Genomic DNA, 20688 nt, shown 5'->3' with positions numbered 1-20688 from the left:
GTTTTATAAGGGGCTTTTCCCCCACTTTGCACTGTACTTCTCCTTGCTGCCGTCATGTGAAGAATATTTTTGATCCCCCTTCCACCATGACTGTAAGTTTCCTGAGCCCTCCCCAGCCATGCAGAACTGTGAGTCAATTACACTTCTTTCCTTTATAAATTACCCAGTCTCAGGTATGTCTTTATTAGCAGCATGAGAACAGACTAATACATAGCTTGATATTGAGATATTTCTCAGCATTATAAAACTGCTTCCATTAGTATCTATGGGGAAAGGTTAGTTTGAATTATAAAAAAGATATTTCTGTTTTTTATATATATCATAATTCAAAAGAAGCTAGAAAACACTGCCTAGAGGTCCTTCAGTGTCCTAAGTATCCAAGCAAACCTCCGTGGAGCTGTGGGTTCTTCACAAGTATTACAGACAGCTTCTCCATATTCATCACTACTATATATAATTTGACCCAGGGGATGACGGAGGGAGATTAGGGTAGAGCAACTACAACATCATATTTGGCATTTAGAAGTTGTACTAAATGTAAAACCTTTATAAATAGTGAAATTATTTCCTGAAGCATTTGTCATCAGCTAATGATTTAGTATAGCATGAAAATATTTTGTTGGTAGAATGCAAAAGACCTGGCAGGGTCTCACAATCATGGCATTTTAATAAGTATAGTTATAGCTCTCTTTTTAGTCTTTATTATCCATCGGATACCATGTACATCATTCTTAAGCTTTTAGGTTCCCTAAGTGATTATGGAAACAAATAAATTCTAAACCAAAAACACTGAGAAGGGTTGTATTACAAAGTTTCAAAACTTCACATTTTGTCTCTTGCTGCCTCAACATTCATTCCCACATACACTAACTGTGAACACCTCACCCAGGTAATGAGGTGCACAAGTTTGATAAAGTTGGCTCCTACCACAAGTTCACCTCTCTGTGTTCTTCTGACCACGACCTACCAATGCACCAATGCAATGCACTGTGAACTGCACTGAGCTGTGAACTGCACTGAGATCACTAGTAAAGGCACTTGCCCACGGTCCTTGCTCTCTCTGCTCCCACCTGTTTCCCACCTGCTTAGCTGATCCTGCTCTCAGAGCTGTCACCTCCACCCCACGTGTGCCCCCCTCCTATCCTCCTGTACAGTGATTCTGTCATTCTAAGACATGTGAGTATAATAAACTCTGTTTTCTTGAGCCTCTCCTGTGTCCCCTTTTGTGGCTACACCTCACTGAACATTACTTAAAAGAACACAGGAAAAGGGTACAAAGGATCAGAAGAACAAAAAGAGAAAAAAGGAGGCCAAAAAATCCACTGACTTCTTACCCACTTAGCATCTCCCCTATCTGGCCTTAAATTAAGAATTGCTCATCCCCAGAAAGCCCCACCAGATATCCACCTTAAAGTTTGAAGCAGTTCTCAAACTCCATCTCCTCACCTAATTCTCATTATTCATTTGTCAGTGTGTCCTGCCCTTCTCTCGCCGCTGCCTCAGGCTACTCCTCTGAAGAAAGCCCTCCGGTTGCTTGATGCCCTGAGACTCTGTATGCAGCACAAGAGGCTTGGCAGAATGGAATCTGCTCTGCAAGCTTCAGCTCCCTTCCCCTGAATATTAAACCTCTCCCTTCCACAATGATATCTGTCTCAAAACAGTCACCATTTGCCCCAACCAAGTCTTGCCATTTTCTAGGGTACTTCTAATTAATTTGCAGGTTACTTTAAAATTTTCCAAGTAGACTGAAACCAAAATTCATATAAACTCAATTTAAAACATTAAAGAAACACTATGAGGAAAAAAGCTTGCAAAAATATAACTGTTTCAACAACACAAACTTCAATCAAGAGGACTCTCATTCTACAGGGAAATCATTTTCAGTCACCACTTTCTTTTCATATACCCCACAGGCCCGTATGATTGACTTCAAGCTCATTAACAACATTTTGTTTTACATGGTTCAAGTGATCCCTATTATGCAAGCATGGCACTCTCACAAGCATTATCTCATTCAATCCTGACACCTCTGGAAAGGTTTTTTATATTTGATTGCTGCTAAAATTAATGCAGAGAAGGCTGCATTTTGATCAGGCATCCTAAAGCCCAGTAACAGAACTGTTGGAGTGATGGTATTGTAAGAAACACCCACTTTCTCCTGATGACATGATGAATTTATTTATTTATTTATTTATTTGAGACGGAATCTCACTGTTACCCAGGCTGCAGTGCAGTGGCACCATCTTGACTCACTGCAACCTTTGCCTCCTGGGTTCAGGCAATTCTCCTGCCTCAGCCTCCCGGGTAGCTGGGATTACAGGCACCTGCCACCACGCCTGGCTAATCTTTTTGTATTTTTAGCAGAGACGAGGTTTCACCGCACTGGCAAAGCCGGTTTTGAACTCCTGACCTCCAGTGATCCGCCCGCCTTGGCCTCCCAAAGTGTTGGGATTACAGGAGTGAGCCACCATGCCCCGCCGTATTTTTACTTTTTGAGGGGAGGGAGGGGCAGCAATTAGGAATTTATTTAAGAATCTGGTGATAGGCTAAGGACATTCTCCCTCAGAAAAATGCACGTATAAAATGTGACTTATAATTTTATAAAATATATAGGCCCCTTGCAGCCTATTAGAGACTACTGGCTAAGAATGTGAAAAGGTACAGGTGCAGAAATCCTGGGTCAAGCAACAAGCCACAGCCAAGATTTTAAAGGCAGCAGAGAGTTGACTGCTTAGAGGCAATTAAGAAACTGAAAATCTCACTAAGATAAAGTCATAACTAATTAGATATTTAATCAAATACCTTAGTAAGTTTAACATCTCACCAAATCAACAAATGCATGAAAAGATTTATGTAATGGTCTCCTGAGCAAAGCATCTATATAAAATACAGCATTCTGAATGAGGAAATTAGGTAAAACAAAAAGACACGGAACACAAACATAATGAAATTTTCCCAGTTAAGGAATCTGAGTGTGACAAACACATACCAGACTGTATCATAAAACCTAGCCTACCCAAATTAATTTTATCATTTAAAAAAATCAGAAAACACAGTTTATAATAGGTATATTTCTGACTTAGTCTGTTCAGGCTACTAACAAAATACCTTAGACGGGATAATTTATAACTAATAGAAATTTATTTCTCACAGTTTGGGATGCTAGGAGTCCAAGATGAAGGCACTAGCAGATTTGTGCCTGGTTAGGGCCCACCCTTTGCTTCAAAGATGGTGCCTTGTTGCTAAATCCTCACACGGTGGAAGGGGACAGGGTGACCCCTTCAACTTCTTTTAAGACAGCACTAATCCCATTCATGACTTAATCATGAGTGCCCTCATGACTTAGTCACCTTCTAAAGGCCCCATTTCTTAATACTGTCACATTGGCAGTCAAGTTTCAACATATGTATTTTACGGGGACACATTCAGACCTTAGCAATATACTAACCAACTCATTAAAAAAGGAGAAAGTATATCTTTTTGATGCAATAGAAAGTTATGTTATTTACAGGCTGAACTGTCCTCTTAGATGTTGAATCAAATATAGAATACTGTGGTTAATCCTTTTATGCAAATAATGACTGTTATGGATTGAACTGTGCCCCTCCCAAAATTCACATTAAAGTCCTAATTACAATAGCTCAGAATGCAACCTTATTTGGAAATAGGGGCATTGCAGATGTTTATTATTTAAGATAAAATCATACTGGAGTAGGATGGGCTTGCCCAATCCTATATGACTGGGGTCCTTACAAAATGGGGAAATTTGGACACTGAGACACACACAGGGAGAATGTCATTGGAGCATCAAAGGCAGAGACCAAGGTGACGTATCTACAAGCCAATGAAGCCCAAAGATTCCCAACAAAGCACAAGAGCTAAGAAGGCAGCCTGGAGTAGATCCTGTCTCATACCTTCAGAGGGCTCATGGCCCTACTGGCACCTTGGTCTCAGACTTCAAGCGTGCTTGGCTCAAGAAGTGGGAAACAATACATTTCTGTTGTTGAAACTACTCAGTTTGTAGTACTTTGTTACAGCAGCTCCAGCAAACTCATAAAATGACCTAATATATTTTACTTTATAATAGACTTTTACATATTATAAAGCAAAACGTGTCCACATCATATGCATGATAGAGTGAATTTTTAAAAATACAGATTTTGTAGGAGCTTCATGTTCACTGGAAACAGCTATTTTTAACTAAGCTGCTGCCAGTTTAAAACAAATGTAAAAAAACTGACATGGCTTTTGTAAAATGAAATCTCAATATGAATAAAACTCACTAAAAGAGCAACACAAGATCATCTGCCCTTTATTACAGTAAAAAAAAATACTTTATTCTAATTACATAGTAAATTATATCTTTATGAGCAATTAAGTAATGAAGTATATGAAAATAAAATGATCAATTTTTGGTATCATTATATATTTTCATGCTGATAGGATTTTCTTGTCTAACAAATTTTACTTGGCAAAAGCATTTTTTTACCTCCAAACTGTAAATATATTTAAAATAACTGTCAGCAACCAGGTAGAAATAATCGATTCTAATATAAGACAACAGTTGTGACACATTTAATCAGAAATTCCAAGTACAAACAATATACTGTTTTATTTATCATCCCTTACTAACACAAACAAAAAAGCTCAATTCCATAGAAAGAAACGTTTGCCTGAATAGACTCCTTCCACTTATAAACCCAGGCTATAGGCCAGGTGCGGGGGCTCAGCCTGTAAACGAGGCAGGCAGATCACCTGAGGTCAGGAGTTCGAGACCAGCCTGATTAACATGGCTAAACCCTGTCTCTACTAAAAATACAAAAATTAGCTGGGCGTGGTGGTGCATGCCTGTAATCCCAGCTACTCGGGAGGCTGAGGCAGGAGAATCGCCTGAACACAGGAGGCAGAGGTTGAAGTACGCTGAGATCACGCCATCGCACTCCAGCCTGGGCGACAGGAGTCAAACTTTGTCTCAAATGAATAAATAAATAAACAAACAAACAAACCCAGGCTATATTATCCAGCACATCATTTCTCAAAAGGAAGTAATTCTAGGTCTAAAGCTTCTCTGTAGATAACATCAGGTTCACGGACCTGCATGGAAAAAAATGGCTACAAAAGTAGGACAGGACTATTTCTCTAATTTTTTTGTCACATGCAAACATTAACATGGGCTTTACATACTCTCCTAAATATACATATGCACAGAACAGTAACCTGTGCCTTAAACTTTCTAAGCGTGTGCTACACTAAATTATGGATAAGAGACTAAGTGCTGCTTCACCTTTCAAATAAAAGGCTTTTCAGTAAAAGGAAGACAATGACGCAGTGATTCTGTATTTGGATTCGGTGTGATAAATAGTAACCTATCCCATCACATGCCGACCTACTGCAGCCTTTTAAGTTCTTTCCTAACACCGTTTAAATTATTTTTTCTACACTTTAGAGCTACATAGAACTTCAAGATTTAGCTGAAATGGAGCCCTCTATTTTTTAAGTTGGAAAAACTAAAAAGCCTAGCTTGGGTAACTTCTTCATAGCATATGGGATAGTATTTTATACTAATAAAAATATCCTTAATGTCAATAACTGTAATTTACTGAACACTTTTTATGTGTGTTCTACACACTCATTTCTCTTCACCTCAACCCTGAGAAACGGAAATTATCATCACTTTAGTAAGGACAGATTCAGAAGTTAAATACTCTCTCAAGGTCAGAAGAAGCAGAGGCAGGATTCAAACCTTAGCCTTTCCCACTCCAAAGCCAAGACTCTTAATTGCCTTTGAGGGCACTAAGCTTTGCAAAAGAAATCTTTAGAATCTAAGTGGAAAAAAGATGTCGTATTGGTAAACGCAGTGCTGAGATATGCTATAGAGAAGTGACCAGTAGAGCAATCAAAAAGGTTAGTAATATCGAAGAAGTCCTGCCAGAGAATTCCTGGGCAGCACATATGCTTGGTTCTGTAAACCTGAAAGAACTTACAGTATAAAGTTATTAGAAGCCTTCCAAACTACATCAACAAAGCACTTACTCTCATAAACATGTCTGGCAGAGAGGTCACAGGTAACTCCAATTATAATAGAAAAGCAAAAATAATTACATTAAGAAACATTTTTACAGAAATAGTCTTACTTTTCTTGATTTCCTAAGTTGACAGGTATAATTGATTCTATAAAGGCAAGTCTGTGTGATGAAGATGATGCAGACGCGTGCAAACACACACACGACGGGAATTTCATGCTGCATCTGTCACCCTAAGTTAACCAAGGTTCTGTAAAACACAACCCTCACCTTTTCTGGATGTGGTTCATAACAAGGCTGCCACTGTGGTAGCCTAGGAAAAACCTCACTACTTTCGAGAAATTATGAGAAAGCTCATTAATTAAGGCTAACCTATGAAAAACTATTTAACACTAAATCATGAAAAACATTTCGAGGTAAGTCATCAAAATCCTTAAAGATCCCGTAAATTTGAACCTATTTCAGGATAAAAAATTAGTAATCACACACATTATGTAAGAAATAGGTCACAGCATAAGTATTCGCTTATTTGCCCCTACGTAAAATTCTTTGAGTCCAATGATTTTAATTATTAGAATCTAAATTAATCAGCTTTATTACAGTCACAGCTTATTAACCCCATAAAGAAAAATGGGCACATCCAAGATGTCAAAGGTTCATTAAAACCGATTTAAAATACATAATGATTTTAAGTCTTCAACAATTTGGTTGTTGAAGGGAAATATTTAAGACCCGCAGACTGCTTGTCATGCTCTGGCCTCAAAGGAGTTTCACGACCGAGTTCTCCAGGTAAAAGTTAATGTATGTGGGTCCCTAAAGGAAGACGCCAGCCTTCCATTCCTCTGGAGCCTGCGGGTGGCGGGGAAGGAGAGGTCTGACAACAGGGGAAGGGAAAGGAGCGCAAACCGCTGGCCTCCGCGCCGCCACCCCCAGTGCGGCCACCGCTCATGCCAACACATCCCGGGACAGCCGGGTGCACCGACTCCGCAAGGTCACCCGTGAAGAGGCGACTTTACATAATCTCCCACCGCGCCGCCGGGGCACCTGCGCGTCGCGGCAGCAGTGCAGCCGCGGTCCCCTTCCTGCAGCACGGGCGCCAGATGATGCGGGGGCGGCGAGCAGCGCTACCAGGCAGGACGCCGGGGACCTGCAGGCACGCAGCGCGCACCAGGCCGGGGGCGGGGGACCGAGGGCGGACGCCCAGACCCGGGATGCCCCGAGCCGCCGCCTTGGCTTGCGAGGCGGGGCGCGGCCGGCGCGGGCGAGGCTCGGTGCCGAACTCCCCAAGCTGCCGCCGGACGGCCAGCGCCGAGCGCGCCCCTCGCAGCTTCGCCCCGGACTGCCCCGGGACACACCTGCCACGCGCCTTACCTGAGTGGCTTTGTGGAACTGCTTCTTGAGCCCGGCCACCGACATGGTGCAGGAGGCCGCGCTGGCGGCTGCTGTGCGGGAGGGAGGCGGCGGAGCGGGACCGGAGGGCCGAGCGGGGCGGCGCGCTCGCCTGGCCGCCGCTGGTCGTGCCGCCGCCGGGGCTGTGGGCGCGAGGGCGCGGAGCCTAGCGGGACGCGGGCTCGTGCGGAGAGACACTCTGACGTCAAGGGCGGGTGATGCGGCCTCTTAAAGGGGACGCGGGAAGCCCCGCCCCAAGCGCGGGAACGCCCAGGCAGGTGCTGTGGCGCGCGGTACCTGGATGCGAGCGCCCACTGCGGGGATGAGGCTCAGCGGCACCCGCTGGCGGATCCCTAGTCAGCGAGCCGAGGACGTCCTCCTGTCCCGGGGCTGGTGTTCCTGCCCCCGGGGGCTGCGGACGGGTCGCTGCAGATTGGCAGCCCAGGCACCCGCAGGACTCAGGTGACTTGCTGGGCTTCCAGGTAGCCGCGGCGGCGCCGCCTGCAGACGGCCCTCCTGCCCTTTGAGCCTGGCCTCTCTGCGCCGCAGCCTGAAAAAGAGTGGCCTTCTATCTGGGCTAATGAATAAGTCATTGCTCCTTCTATGCCTTGCCCTGACTGGCTGGTCACAGAAAACATTTCTCTGCCCTGATTTCAATATCCCTTAAGCCTATCTTACCTTAGGGGAAGCCACACACGCTTTTTCCCCCTTGTCTGATACAATTTAATGACTTAAAAAGAACAGGAACCCTTAAGCCTGGACAGATAAATAGAATTGAATTGAAGTCTTACTACGAAACTAGCGTTTAATCCTCTGGTTACAGAAATGAAAAAGCCCAAATGTGATCTTAGTGTTATGCTTGGATTTAGGGTTTCTGGTCCGATAAAAATAAAAATATAATGTGAAAAAGCATGATACTTTATATACATGATAAGTTATATACACATGATAAGTTATATACAGATACTTCATATGTAACCAAGGAGGTGTGGCTGGCTAAAGTGAAACTAATAGATGACTTGGGAGCAGAGCAGTACTAAATGCCTTCTGTTCTCTGGTACTTAACCAAGTCTGGTTTTTCTAGGACTGAGGAGCTGGTCAGAAAGAACTTAGACGCTGTCCCCGTATGTGGACCAAAGTGATAAGAAGGAGAAGCCAAGATGGGAGAAATTGCCAAGGATGCGTAGAGACAGCAAGGCCAAATGGGAGTCCTAGAAATACTTTTTTTGTCTCTGCAACTCCTGTAGCCTGATAGGAGCCACAGACCCATCCCCACTCTTCTAGGCACTGCAGCTTGGGCACAGGGTGAACACCTGATACAAAAGGGTCCTCCATCCATAGAGCTACCAGTCATGGTCCTTCTAGATAATGTGAACTGACACACACAAAGGCAGAGTCAAGCAGTGGTGGGCACTGGAGCAGTAGAGCGCATGAACTAGGGACACAGGCTGCAAAGGAAGGCAGATGAAAGGAGCTATTCTCCAGTGTGGTAGCCCTTACCACTGTTCATATACCTTTCCCTACATGGCAGAATTGCACTTTCCAAACCTCTTGTTAAGTGGAGGCATGGTTACAAGTTTTGACTAGAGGTTTAAGAGGAAAAGTGACTGTCACTTCTGCAGAAGCAATATGAGGTGTGAGTACGAGATGCTGCAAAGCTCTCTTTTCCTCTGCCACAATATTCTAGAAAGCTGTGGTCTGTTAGCCAGTATCCAGAGTGAGACTAAAGCAGGGCAGAGTCCCCACCTGACGTTCAATGGGCATGTAGCATCAGTGAGAAACCTGAGTAATTTTAATCCACTGAGGCTCTGGTTGTTAGGAATAAGCTTTTTTCTCTATGTTTCCAATTTTTAAAAGGCTACCCATTACTTGCATAATAGAAAAAAAAGTATTTTATACTTAATTTTTACTACTAGGTCCCTGACCTAAACAATAAAGCATTTTCATAAGACAGGCCTTGGTTGAAGCTGCCAAAAGATAGAGCAATTGATCTACAAAGTGGAAGGGCCTGGGATGGATAGGAGCTCTGCTTTCTAACCATGAAAGGTGTGAAATGGGGGCCTGAATTGCCTCCTTGGAACTTGGAATACTTAACTGAGCCCTACATTATACAAAAGGCAGTTTCTATCTTTCCCTGGTTCTTCATCCACCAACTTGGAAGTCTCGTGCTGCTTAACTTCAAAGAAACTACCTTGGGAGAAAAACACTACTTAAGGGCATTACATTAAATCCTTTGGAAACCATTGATTCAGTCACCCAGGCATCCTCTGCACCTCATCTGATATGGTTTGGCTGTGTCCCCACTCAAATCTCATCTTGAATTGTAACTCTCACAATTCCCACGTGTGGTGGGAGGAACCCAGTGGGAGTGATTGAATTATGGGGGCGGGTCTTTCCTACACTGTTCTGGTGGTAGTGAATGAGTCTCATGAGATCTGATGGTTTTAAAAACAGGAGTTTCCCTGCACAAGCTCTCTTCTCTTGTCTGCTGCCATGTGAGAGGTGCCTTTCACCTTCTGCCATGATTGTCAGGCCTCCCCAGCCACGTGGAACTGTGAGTCCAGTTAAACTTCTTTCTTTTGTAAACTGCCCAGTCTCAGGTATGTCTTTATCAGCAGCGTAAAAACGGACTGATACATCATCTAAACCCAGCATTTGTATTGAAGCCACAGTTTATGCCTGTAAAGACCTTTGAGATGTCACCTTTGAAGAAATTTGTTAAGCTCCTCCTACTAGCAAGCATCATGGTAGGAGATGTTGGGATTGAGAAAGGGAAGTATCAAGGCATGTATGGGGCTGGACCTTGAATCCCAAGGGGTTTCCAGACCAGTAATTTGAAAAAAATCTTCCTATGGACATTTATTGTTACTTGAATACAGAGGAACAAATACCCCAGACACTGAACAATTCTACACATGTATGCCGTCTTTGGTTGCAAAGAATCTTCAACAGAGGCTTTGGAGAGAAATGCAGAAGCACAATGCAGGGAAAGGGGAATCAAAAGTCAATGAGGAAGAGCTTTGTTTGGTAAAAGGTTGTGGTAATTCAGCAGGCTGCCCTAGTCTCCTGAGATGAAAATCAATGTAAAATGTTAAATAAACCTAGATCTGCTCAGGAAAGTCCCAATTAAATGAAACCCCCACACAATACCACCTCACTAATTGGGCAGTAAATTCGTGGTCAGCAATAATCCCATCACATCATTCATGCACTATTTCTCCTTGCATTATGGTAAAGCTTCTGGCAAATACCAGACCTCTCATTTGCACAGAGCTGCTGCATCCCTGGCACCTTTCAGAGGGTCCCTAGCTTCAAGGAAGCAGAGGAAAAGCAGCAGCATTCATCTCTCTGAGCTTCGACCCCTGTCACTGCGCCTCTGGCTCGTACCGGGGCAAACTACTCCTGACTTCATGTGTAAGCTCGTTAAGCACAAGAAACATTGCAAAGCAAAGGCATTAAACTCCAACTTCTTATTTTAGAGATAAGAAAACAGAGGCAATGAAAGGAAGTGACTTATCCTTACTTTTTCTACTCTAGCCTTTAGCCTCAATTCAGGGTAGAGCCTCTAGTCAGTGTTAATAAATAGAAGAGATTTGAATGAATGAATGAATGAATGAACAATGTATCATTGACACTGATGCTTTCTTCTGACCACATTGGATCTGATGTTCGAAAGCCTTCACCAGATATTAAAACCTCGATTGTGCAGGACCCAGACAGTTTTTCCAGAGTGAGTGGCACTTAACATAAGATTTTGTGCCTTTGGATGCGACCAGTAGCATTGAACACCCACCTAGCTCAGGCAGGGCTAACATGCCCTTTCCTAGAGATGAGAAATCAAGGGAAAGACCATCTTTGTTTCCTAGCTTCCAGTTTTGTCACCTACCACCCACTCTCCAACAGATACACAGAGAGAAGCATTTTTTTTAACCTCTTTTGAAGTGGATGTGTGGGTCTTTCTGCCAGGGATGGCCACCTTCCCCACCTTTCCTTCTCTCCCATATAGCCCTCCTCCCACCAAAGTACAGGGGCGTCTCCCTGCAAAAACTTCCTTTTCACTCAGATAAACCCTTTTAACCCAATCACAGAGGAGAAGAAAGGGCTTAACCAAGTGGGTGACTCATGTTAGACTCTTCATCTGTACCATCATCACTATTTCCATTGCAGTTTGAAATAGTTCTGACTTCCCCACAAAATCCTGCCACCTCCAGTGCCCATTTGCAGTGTTTTTCCTTTGAAGTATTTCCCCATCCTTCTACCCTCATGTCTTCTCTTTATTTTTGAAGCCTCAGCCCTGATTGTGTTGTATTTGGTCTAATATGTACTGTAGACATGCTTACCTCTTTGAGTGCAGGGTCTTTATAACTCTTCACAGATAATACAAATACTGCTAGATATAGGCTAATTGCAATTGTGAAAGCCTGATTAAATTTTGAAAGCTAGGTCCAGCAGAGGGTCAAAAAAACTGGGAAAGTGGCTGAGCAGATTGTTCAATGGTTACGGTTACTACTCCCTCGACGTGTCCAAGCCCGGTTCTCTAGGGTCCTGACAATTCAGCTCCCATTGCCTTTCCCATAAATTCCCCTTTGTTCACTCAGCCAACACTGCTTTTTCTTGCTTGCAATCAAAAACACTTAGCGTTACATCCCCTTTCCCCTTCCTGCAATAATATTCTAATCTCAGATCCATTTCTTGTTTGGCTACCAATTCAGAGATTTAGGCAACTATAGTTCCTGCTAAGCACTGCATTAGGCTTCCTTCTCAGAAAAGGGTGGACAGATTGAGTGACAAGGAATATAGTCTTTTAGCAAACTGTCAATTCTCCCTCTAAGACACTGACATTCTGGTTTACAAATCAAACCTTTTGTTTATGTGATTGGTATGGTTCAGGCTGCCAGGGTCTGAACCTCCCAGTCCCCTGGGAATTGGCATCTAAATGCTTGTAAATAAATGCCAAGCAACTGGACTCTGAGACAGCAGTGGCACTTCTGGAATGAGAATCACCTTAATTAAGGGCAAATTGTTAGGGCATCTTTACCATTGGCTTATTTATTCTATTCTTGTCTGGATATTATCACTAGAGATGTTGAAGGCATATTGTTAACCCTGAACATAGGATTTGGCTAGTCAGCCTCTTAAAGCACTGTGTTAAAGAGGCCAAGTTCTGACCTGGCTCGGTGGCTCATGCCTGTAATCCCAGCACTTTGAGAGGCTGAGATGGGCGGATCACTACTTCAAGACTAGCCTGACCAACATGGTGAAACCCTGTCTCCACTAAAAAATACAAAAATTAGCCAGGTGCAGTGGCATGTGCCTGTAATTCCAGCTACTTGGGAAGCTGAGGCAGGAGAATCACTTGAATCTGGGAGGAGGAGGTTGCATTGAGCCGAGATCATGACACTGCACTCCAGCCTGGGCAACAGAGTGAGACTCTGTCTCAATAAAAAAAAAAAGAGGCCAAGTTCTGTTGCTATTTTTGTAGCTAGTTAGCCTTTCAGAGAAAAGCTTTTCCTTAGTCACGGTGTGCATGTTACCCCGTCATCTAAATGATGCATTCTCTTGATTATAGAAAATCCAAGTGTGAAAAGAGAGATAATTTAATTTAGCATAAACCTGTCAATGATACTAAGAACTCTGAGTACAAACTTCCAATATTCTGTATCAGCTTTATATATGAAAATAATATTGATAATATATTTATTCTACTTTACTTTTTTTTTTTTTTTTTTTTGAGATGGAATCTCGCTCTGTCGCCCAGGCTGGAGTGCAGTCGCATGATCTCGGCTCACTGCAACCTCTGCCTCCTGGGTTCAAGCAGTTCTACCACCTCAGCCTCCCGAATAGCTGGGACTACAGGCGCCCGCCACCACACCCAGCCGATTTTTGTATTTTGAGTGGAGATGGGGTTTCACCATATTGGCCAGGCTGCTCTCAAACTCCTGACCTTGTGATCCGCCTGCCTCGGCCTCCCAAAGTGCTGGGATTACAGATGTGAGCCACCACACCTGGCCCTACTTTACTGTGTTTTTAAAAGAAAATTACACTTTAAGAAGGGATAAAACAGTTGACAATTTACAACTATTTAAATAGATTATTCATCTTTATTTGGCTCAGGCTTTCCTTTTTCCCCTTGAAAAACAATTTTTCAGATTGGTTGTTTTATTAAACATGCTCAGCTTGTATTTTTCTCTGGGCCACACATATAAAGCTGACTTCAATGACAACAAATCAAATATAAAGCACCACTTAAAAACTACATTTCAAACATTTAACATTGAAACGCTATCCTTTCAGGAAGATTAATTTTCTCTGAGGTCCAGTTATAGCAAGTTTGCCAAGTAGGAAATTCCTTAGATCAAAGATCTAGAAAATACTTTTAGTTTTCTGTGAATAGAATTCAGTTGAATTGGGGAACGTTGACAGCAACTCTTAAGATGCCCTTAACTTAGAAGGTGTATTACAGAGGGGAGGAAATTCCATCCAAGGCTCAAGCTTAAGACCAGTGAACACACTGAACAAGGAAGAATTCTCTATTAAGGCAGAATTGACTAAGGAGTCAGGGGAAGAGAGGAAGTGAAGAAGCAAAGGCAGTTGTCCGCCTACCCCATTACTACCAGTGAAAAGGGAGAAGCCAGTCATTAGGTCATGGATGACAAAGGAACTGATAGGAAGTTTTCTGTTTGTTTGTTTCTTAAGCTGGGCCATCCGGGTGTGTTAATGAACAAAGGGAAGGAGCCAGTTAAACTGCAGATATAAGTCACCCTGGAGACTCAGAGGCTCACTGAGCGAGGTCACTGGAGAATGCGGTAGGGAAGGAAGAAAGGCCAAATGGAGAAGTCACCTGGGAAAGGAGAAGGGATGCCTATTTCCCTGGGATACCTATTCCCCTTAGACAGAGCACTGGTGAGAAGGTGGAGAGGGATGAAGTCCACATCTTGAGTAGAGGAAGTCTGATGACAGGTGGGAGGGCAGCCAGTGGAAACAAGTGAGATGACCAATGGCTCATATCTGGTCAGAATGAGAACACAGCATTAAGAACGTTACATGCTCTGGGCACTTCCCCACTTGTTCAGCCACACAGCACCAGCACCTTTCATGTACCCTGATGCCCACACTAAAGGTTGGTCTCTGGTACACTCCTTCATCTGCCCAAACTTTGCACACACTATTCTCTCTGCCTGATCGTTTTCTACTTTATACCTGGCTAATTCCCTGAATGCCCTTCAGATCTCCATTCAAAAGACTTCTCTGAGCTTCCTAACAGGGTCAAATTTTACCAGTATAGTCCTGTAGAGCTAAGTACTACTGTCCTTTGATGCACTTGTCACAGCTATGATTTTGCATGTATTAATGTGATTTTTTTCAATGTGTATCTCCCCCTTCTCTCACTATTCTGCAAACTCAAGGGCATGCACTCTTGGGTTTTGTTCACCACTGCATGCCGAGCATACACTGAGAGCACATAGGAGGTGTTCCACATTTCATGGATGAATGAATGGATGGAAAAGCTTTGGGAAATTTAGGAAAACTTAAAAGAAATTAAAGTGTTTTGGAGGATCAATGATGGCCTAGTTTCCTAAGTCTAGCTGAACATGATCAGAGTGAGGCAGGGGTTGGCGGCAGGGGGATTGGGGGTGGTTTACAAATCAACGGGAAAGCCTCTGAGTGACCACCACATGAAAACTGGTTCCATAAGTGAATGTATGATGATTAAGCACCTAATAAGTCACATACAAAGGAGGTGGCAGTAAGCTGAGATCGCGCCACTGCACTCCTGCCTGGGTGACAGAGTGAGACTCCATCCCAAAAAAAAAAAAAGAAAAAAGAAAAAAAAAGCCAAAATTGACAAATGGGATCTAATTAAAGTAAAGAACTTCTGCACTGCAAAAGAAAGTAGCATCAGAATGAACAGGCAACCTACAGAATGGGAAAAAAAAAATTCGCAATCTATCCATCTGACAAAGGGCTGATATCCATAATCTACAAAGAACTTAAATAAATTTACCAGAAAAAAAAACAAACAACCCCATCAGAAAGTGGGCAAAGGATGTGAACAGACACTTCTCAAAAGAATACATTTATGCAGCCAACAAACATGAAAAAAAGCTCATCATCACTGGTCATTAGAGAAATGCAAATCGGGATACTGACTAGAATAGTGGTTAAGAATGCAGGCTCTGAAGCTAGAGAAATGCAAATCAAAACCACAGTGAGATACTGTCTCATGCCAGTTACAATGGTGATCATTAAAAAGTTGGGAAATAACAGATGCTAGAGAGGATGTGGAGAAATAGGAATGCTTTTGCACTGTTGGTGGGAGTGTAAATTAGTTCAACCATTGTGGAAGACAGTGTGGCAATTCCTCAAGGATCTAGAACCAGAAATACCATTTGACCCAGCCATCCCATTACTGGGTATATACCCAAAGGATTATAAATCATTCTACTATAAAGACACATGCACATGTATGTTTATTGCGGCACTGTTCACAATAGCAAAGACTTGGAACCAACCCAAATGCCCATCAATGATAGACTGGATAAAGAAAATGTGGCACATATATACCACGGAATACTATGAAGCCATCAAAAAGGATGAGTTCATGTCCTTTGCAGGGACATGGATGAAGCTGGAAACCATCATTCTCAGCAAACTAACACAAGAACAGAAAACCAAACACTGCATGTTCTTACTCATAAGTGGGAGTGGAACAATGAGAACACATGGACACAGGGAGCGGAACATCACACACCGGGGCCTGTGAGGGGTGGGGGGATGGGGGAGGAATAACATTAGGAGAACTACCTACTATAGATGATGGGTTGCTGGGTGCAGCAAATCACCATGGCACGTGTATACCTGTATAACAAGACTGCAGGTTCCGCACATGTAACCCACAACTTAAAGTATAATAAATTATATATATGTATATATATATGTAAGACATTTTTAAAAAGAAAGTATATGTTAGGAAGGAAGAGGTCATGGAGAAAAGGGTTCATGGGGGAGGTCAAACAAAGGGATGCTGAAATTAACTTTAGATCAGATCTCAAATCTCATCACTCAGGGAAGCTCAAAATGGAACAATAGGTAGACATTCAAGTCCAAGCCCAGAATGTGCAAGAAAATAACTTCCAAGTTCAGAATGAAGATTGGAAAAGAACCTGTAGCCAATAAGATAGCATAAATGTCCGCGTGTTACAGCATAGGAGAAGGGCAGGGTAGCTGAGACCCATTGTGATGACAAGAATAAGGCTTATCTGCATGTGATGCAAAGCCTCCCGCCCTTTCAGAACTCCCTCTAAGGCTGGCCTTGCTACTTTGTTCCCCATAAATCTTCCCCAAGTGTCTAATTCCATAGTACTCGAAATGTGGTCTCCGGACCTGCAGCATCAGTATCGCCTGAGAACATATTAGACTCGCAAGTTATCAAGGCCCCGCTTCAGACCTCCCGGATGAGCAACTCTGGAGGTGAGGTCAGGCCTCTTGTGTTTCAACAAGCCCTCCAGGTGATTCTGATGTGTACTGCAGTTTAACAGCCACTGGTCTCTAAACTGCAGCAGTATTGCTGACAGGGAAGGGTGCAAGTCTTAAGGCCAGAAACCCCAGGTAGCCAAACACAGAAGCTTTCCCCTTATAAAGAAGCCGTTGGATCCTCACACTGGGCTGCTGTTACGATTTCTATCCCACAGATAAAGAAATTGAGCCAAAATTATCAAGCAGTTTGGCTAGAGATTTGGAGCCTGTGTTGGTTTGCAAGGGCAGCTGTAACAGAGGCCCACAAACTGGGTTGCTTGAAACAACAGAACCCTACTCTCTCACAGCTCTGAAGGCTGGAAGTCTGAACTCAAGGTGTCAGCAGGGTGGGTTCCTCCTGAGGACTTGGAGGAAAAACTTCTTCCATGGCTTTCCTGTAGCTTCTGGTGATGACTGGTGTTCTTTGGCATTCTTTGGCTAATAGATGCATCACTGAAATTTCTGCTTCTGTCTTCTGGCCTTCTACTCTCTGTGTGTATCTGTGTCTAAATTTCACTCTTACAAGGAAACCAGCCTTATTGGATTAAGGGCCCAACCAATTCTAGTGTAACCTCATCCCAGTTTAGTTAATTGCATCTGCAGTGACCCTATTTCCAAATAAGGTCACATTCTGGGGTACTGGAGGTTTAAGACTTCCACACATCTTTCTGGAGGACTCAATTCAACCCATAATAGGGGCCCAACACAGAACTCCTATTAAGAGCGCATGTTCTCACTCATAGGTGGGAATTGAACAATGAGAACACTTGGACACAGGGTGGGGAACATCACACACTGGGGCCTGTCGTGGGGTGGGAGGCGGGGGGAGGTATAGCACTAAGAGATATACCTAATGTAAATGATGAGTTAATGGGTACAGCACACCAACATGACACATGTATACATATGTAACAAACCTTCACGTTGTGCACATGTACCCTAGAACTTAAAGTATATATATCTTACTCCTTAGCATTTTGTTACAATACCTTCCCAATGACAGCAGCACTGGGACACTTGGCACATTTCCTTATTTAATGCCACTGCTGAGAAAAAGTAACAAAAAGAGATAAATTACTCCCATCACACAATGTGTGTCCCCAGACGAATGATGTTTACATACATCAACATAGGACATTTTCTTATACTTCTCTTCTCCATTCCTTATCTGGTACATTTAAGCATAATACAGGCAGTTTCCTCCTATTGAATGGATCAAAATTTAGCCACTGAAGCACATAGTTTAGAGAGAAGAACATGGTATCTGTCAGCCATCCCGCATTACGCTGTGCCCCCTCTGGCTTCAGCCATAGTAACCAGGCAGCTCTGCGTAGAAGGGGAGACTCATTAGGCCTAAAAAGTCAGTGCTTAAATTCAAAAGACTATAAACTCAGAACTACTCAACAGTAAGCATTTGGGGTTCACAGATCTTCGTAAAAGAAAACTAGAGCTATTTGTAATCCACTTATGAGCAATTCTGACTTTTAAGCAGAACTGGGGGAAAGGTGTTCAGTGTTCACACAACTCACCTCTCATGCTTAACCTTCTGAAGCACAATTAGCCGGAGAATGCTTGTTATACTTCGGCGATTTCTGTTTAAGAATTTCTCAAACCAAAAAGTGATAGGCTGCTCAGCTCTCAATTTTATCATGACAGTTTTTTAAATATAAGTAAACGTTGAGAAATTGACACTGAACAACATATTTTTTAAAACTCCAGTTATTTCCATAAATATAATTAAAGTGCCAAAGAAACTAAATGAAAAAGATCAATACCCAAATAATTACCATTTCTGATTTCCTATATTTCATTGAACATAAGTATATTTTAATTTTCAATTAGATTCAGGGAGAAGATGAATGTGTCTCATGTAATCAAAGTGCTGTGTCTCAGTCTCCATTTGCCTGATATGTTGTATTGTGTAAACAAATACGAATTTTTAAATTTTCTAAACCTTTTTTAATTCTTTGGAAATGATTGGTCTGATTGGTTATCACAAAGACTCTGAAATATTTACCTTTTCAGATGTTTTATAGTGATAATTTACTTTAAAGCTTTCCTTATTTAGGCTGGGCGCAGTGGCTCACGCCTGTAATCCCAGCACTTTGGGAGGCCAAGGCGGGCGGATCACGAGGTCAAGAGATCGAGATCCTCGCTAACACGGTGAAACCCCATCTCTACTAAAAATACAAAAAATTAGCCGGGCGTGGTGGCAGGCGCCGGTAGTCCCAGCTACTTGGGAGGCTGAGGCAGGAGAATGGCATGAACCCGGGAGGCAGAGCTTGCAGTGAGCCGAGATCATGCCACTGCACTCCAGCCTGGGTCTCAAAAAAAAAAAAAAAAAAAAAAACTTTCCTTATTTAACAAAAATTATTCAAGATGAATGTAGGCTATTTTAAGAAAAATTTCCAAAACAAATGTACACTAAAATACTTCATGAAAAATATGACTAATAGAAGAAATGTACATAACTCAAGAAAAAGTAAAAACTAAGACCCCATAGGAAAATGGACAAAGGATATGGGTAGCTCACTGGAGTTACATAAATAATTATTATGTATATGAAAAGACCCAGGGTCATAAGAAAGGGTGTTAAAGTGATACCCATTTAAATATTTATTTTGATGAAAATCTTATGGAACTAGTGACCTACATACTTCCAGGCAGAGTAAAATTCACACAAATAGTGAAAAACAGTTTGGAACTACATATTAACTTTTTAAAAATTGTACTCTTAATTCAGTAACTTTATATCCAAAAAGTATCTTAATTAAATAGAAATTCAGGCAATTAGCCATTAGGACAATGCAAATCAAAACCACAAGATGATACTTCATACCCAAATGGATGGTTATAGTTTAAAAAAATGGATAATAACAAATGTTGGTGAGGATGTAGAGAAATCGAAACCTTTATACATTTCTAGCAGGAATATAAAATGGCACAGACACTTTGAAAAACAGTCTGGCAATTCCTAAAATGATTAAACATGGAGTTACCACAGGACCCAGCCTTTCCACTCCTAGTTATATATCCAAGAGAAATAAAAACATATGTCCGCACTAACTTGTAAATGAGTGTTCATAGAAACATTATTTTGTAATAGCTGAAAAGCAGAAACAACCCAAATATCCACCAACTGATGAATGGATATGTAACGTGTGGTATAGCCATGCAGGTCATATACTATTTGGCAATAAAAGAATGAAGTACTGATAAATGCTACCACATGGATCACCACTGAAAGTATGTGAAATGAAAGATGACTGTCATGAAGGACTATGCATCCTATGAGTTCATTTATTTAAAATGTCCAAATTAGGCAAATCTTTAGAGAGATGAAATAGATTCGTGGTTGTCTACAGTGCAGGTGGGACATATGGAAGAACTGGGGGTTGATGACTAAAGGGGGTGTAGTTTCTTTTGGGGATAGTGAAAATGTTCTAAAATGGATGTTGGTGAAAGATGTCCCAGGCTGTGGATATACTAATAAATATTGAATTGTACACATTAAATGGGTGAGTTGTATGATGTGTGAATTAGATCTCAATCAAGTTGTTATAAAAGCAAAAGTTCAGGCAAATATTAGTACTGTATCAAGATAGTTATCACAACATTATATAATAGGGAAATAATGAAAACAACCTAAAACCCCAACATTAAGGAAGGTTCAAATAAATTATGATGTATCCACATATGGGGAATAGAGCATAGCCATTATAAATTAAATTTCTAAAGAACATTTCTTCGTACCTTAAAA

The 20688-nt window shown here is 42.1% G+C and overlaps 1 protein-coding gene across 3 annotated transcripts in view; it reads right to left on the bottom strand.

Moving 5' to 3' along the window:
* SH3GL2 (SH3 domain containing GRB2 like 2, endophilin A1) overlaps positions 1-20688 on the bottom strand; it is a 247339-nt gene that overhangs the window by 216181 nt on the left and 10470 nt on the right. The window contains exon 1 of one of the 3 annotated variants that reach the window (XM_003260401.3): positions 7395-7966. The exons of 1 other annotated variant lie outside the window; for it this stretch is intronic. In XM_003260401.3, the coding sequence (XP_003260449.1) occupies positions 7395-7439 (45 nt within the window). In that variant the 5' untranslated portion in view covers positions 7440-7966. Of the gene's footprint in view, positions 1-6134; positions 6692-7394; positions 7967-20688 lie in introns of those variants that run through there. One more of the 3 variants, XM_030817961.1, reaches the window with a different exon arrangement.

This window comes from Nomascus leucogenys, chromosome 1a (genome assembly GCF_006542625.1).
Source record: "Nomascus leucogenys isolate Asia chromosome 1a, Asia_NLE_v1, whole genome shotgun sequence".
Taxonomy (NCBI): domain Eukaryota; kingdom Metazoa; phylum Chordata; class Mammalia; order Primates; family Hylobatidae; genus Nomascus; species Nomascus leucogenys.
This window is presented reverse-complemented; position numbering and strand designations above follow the sequence as displayed.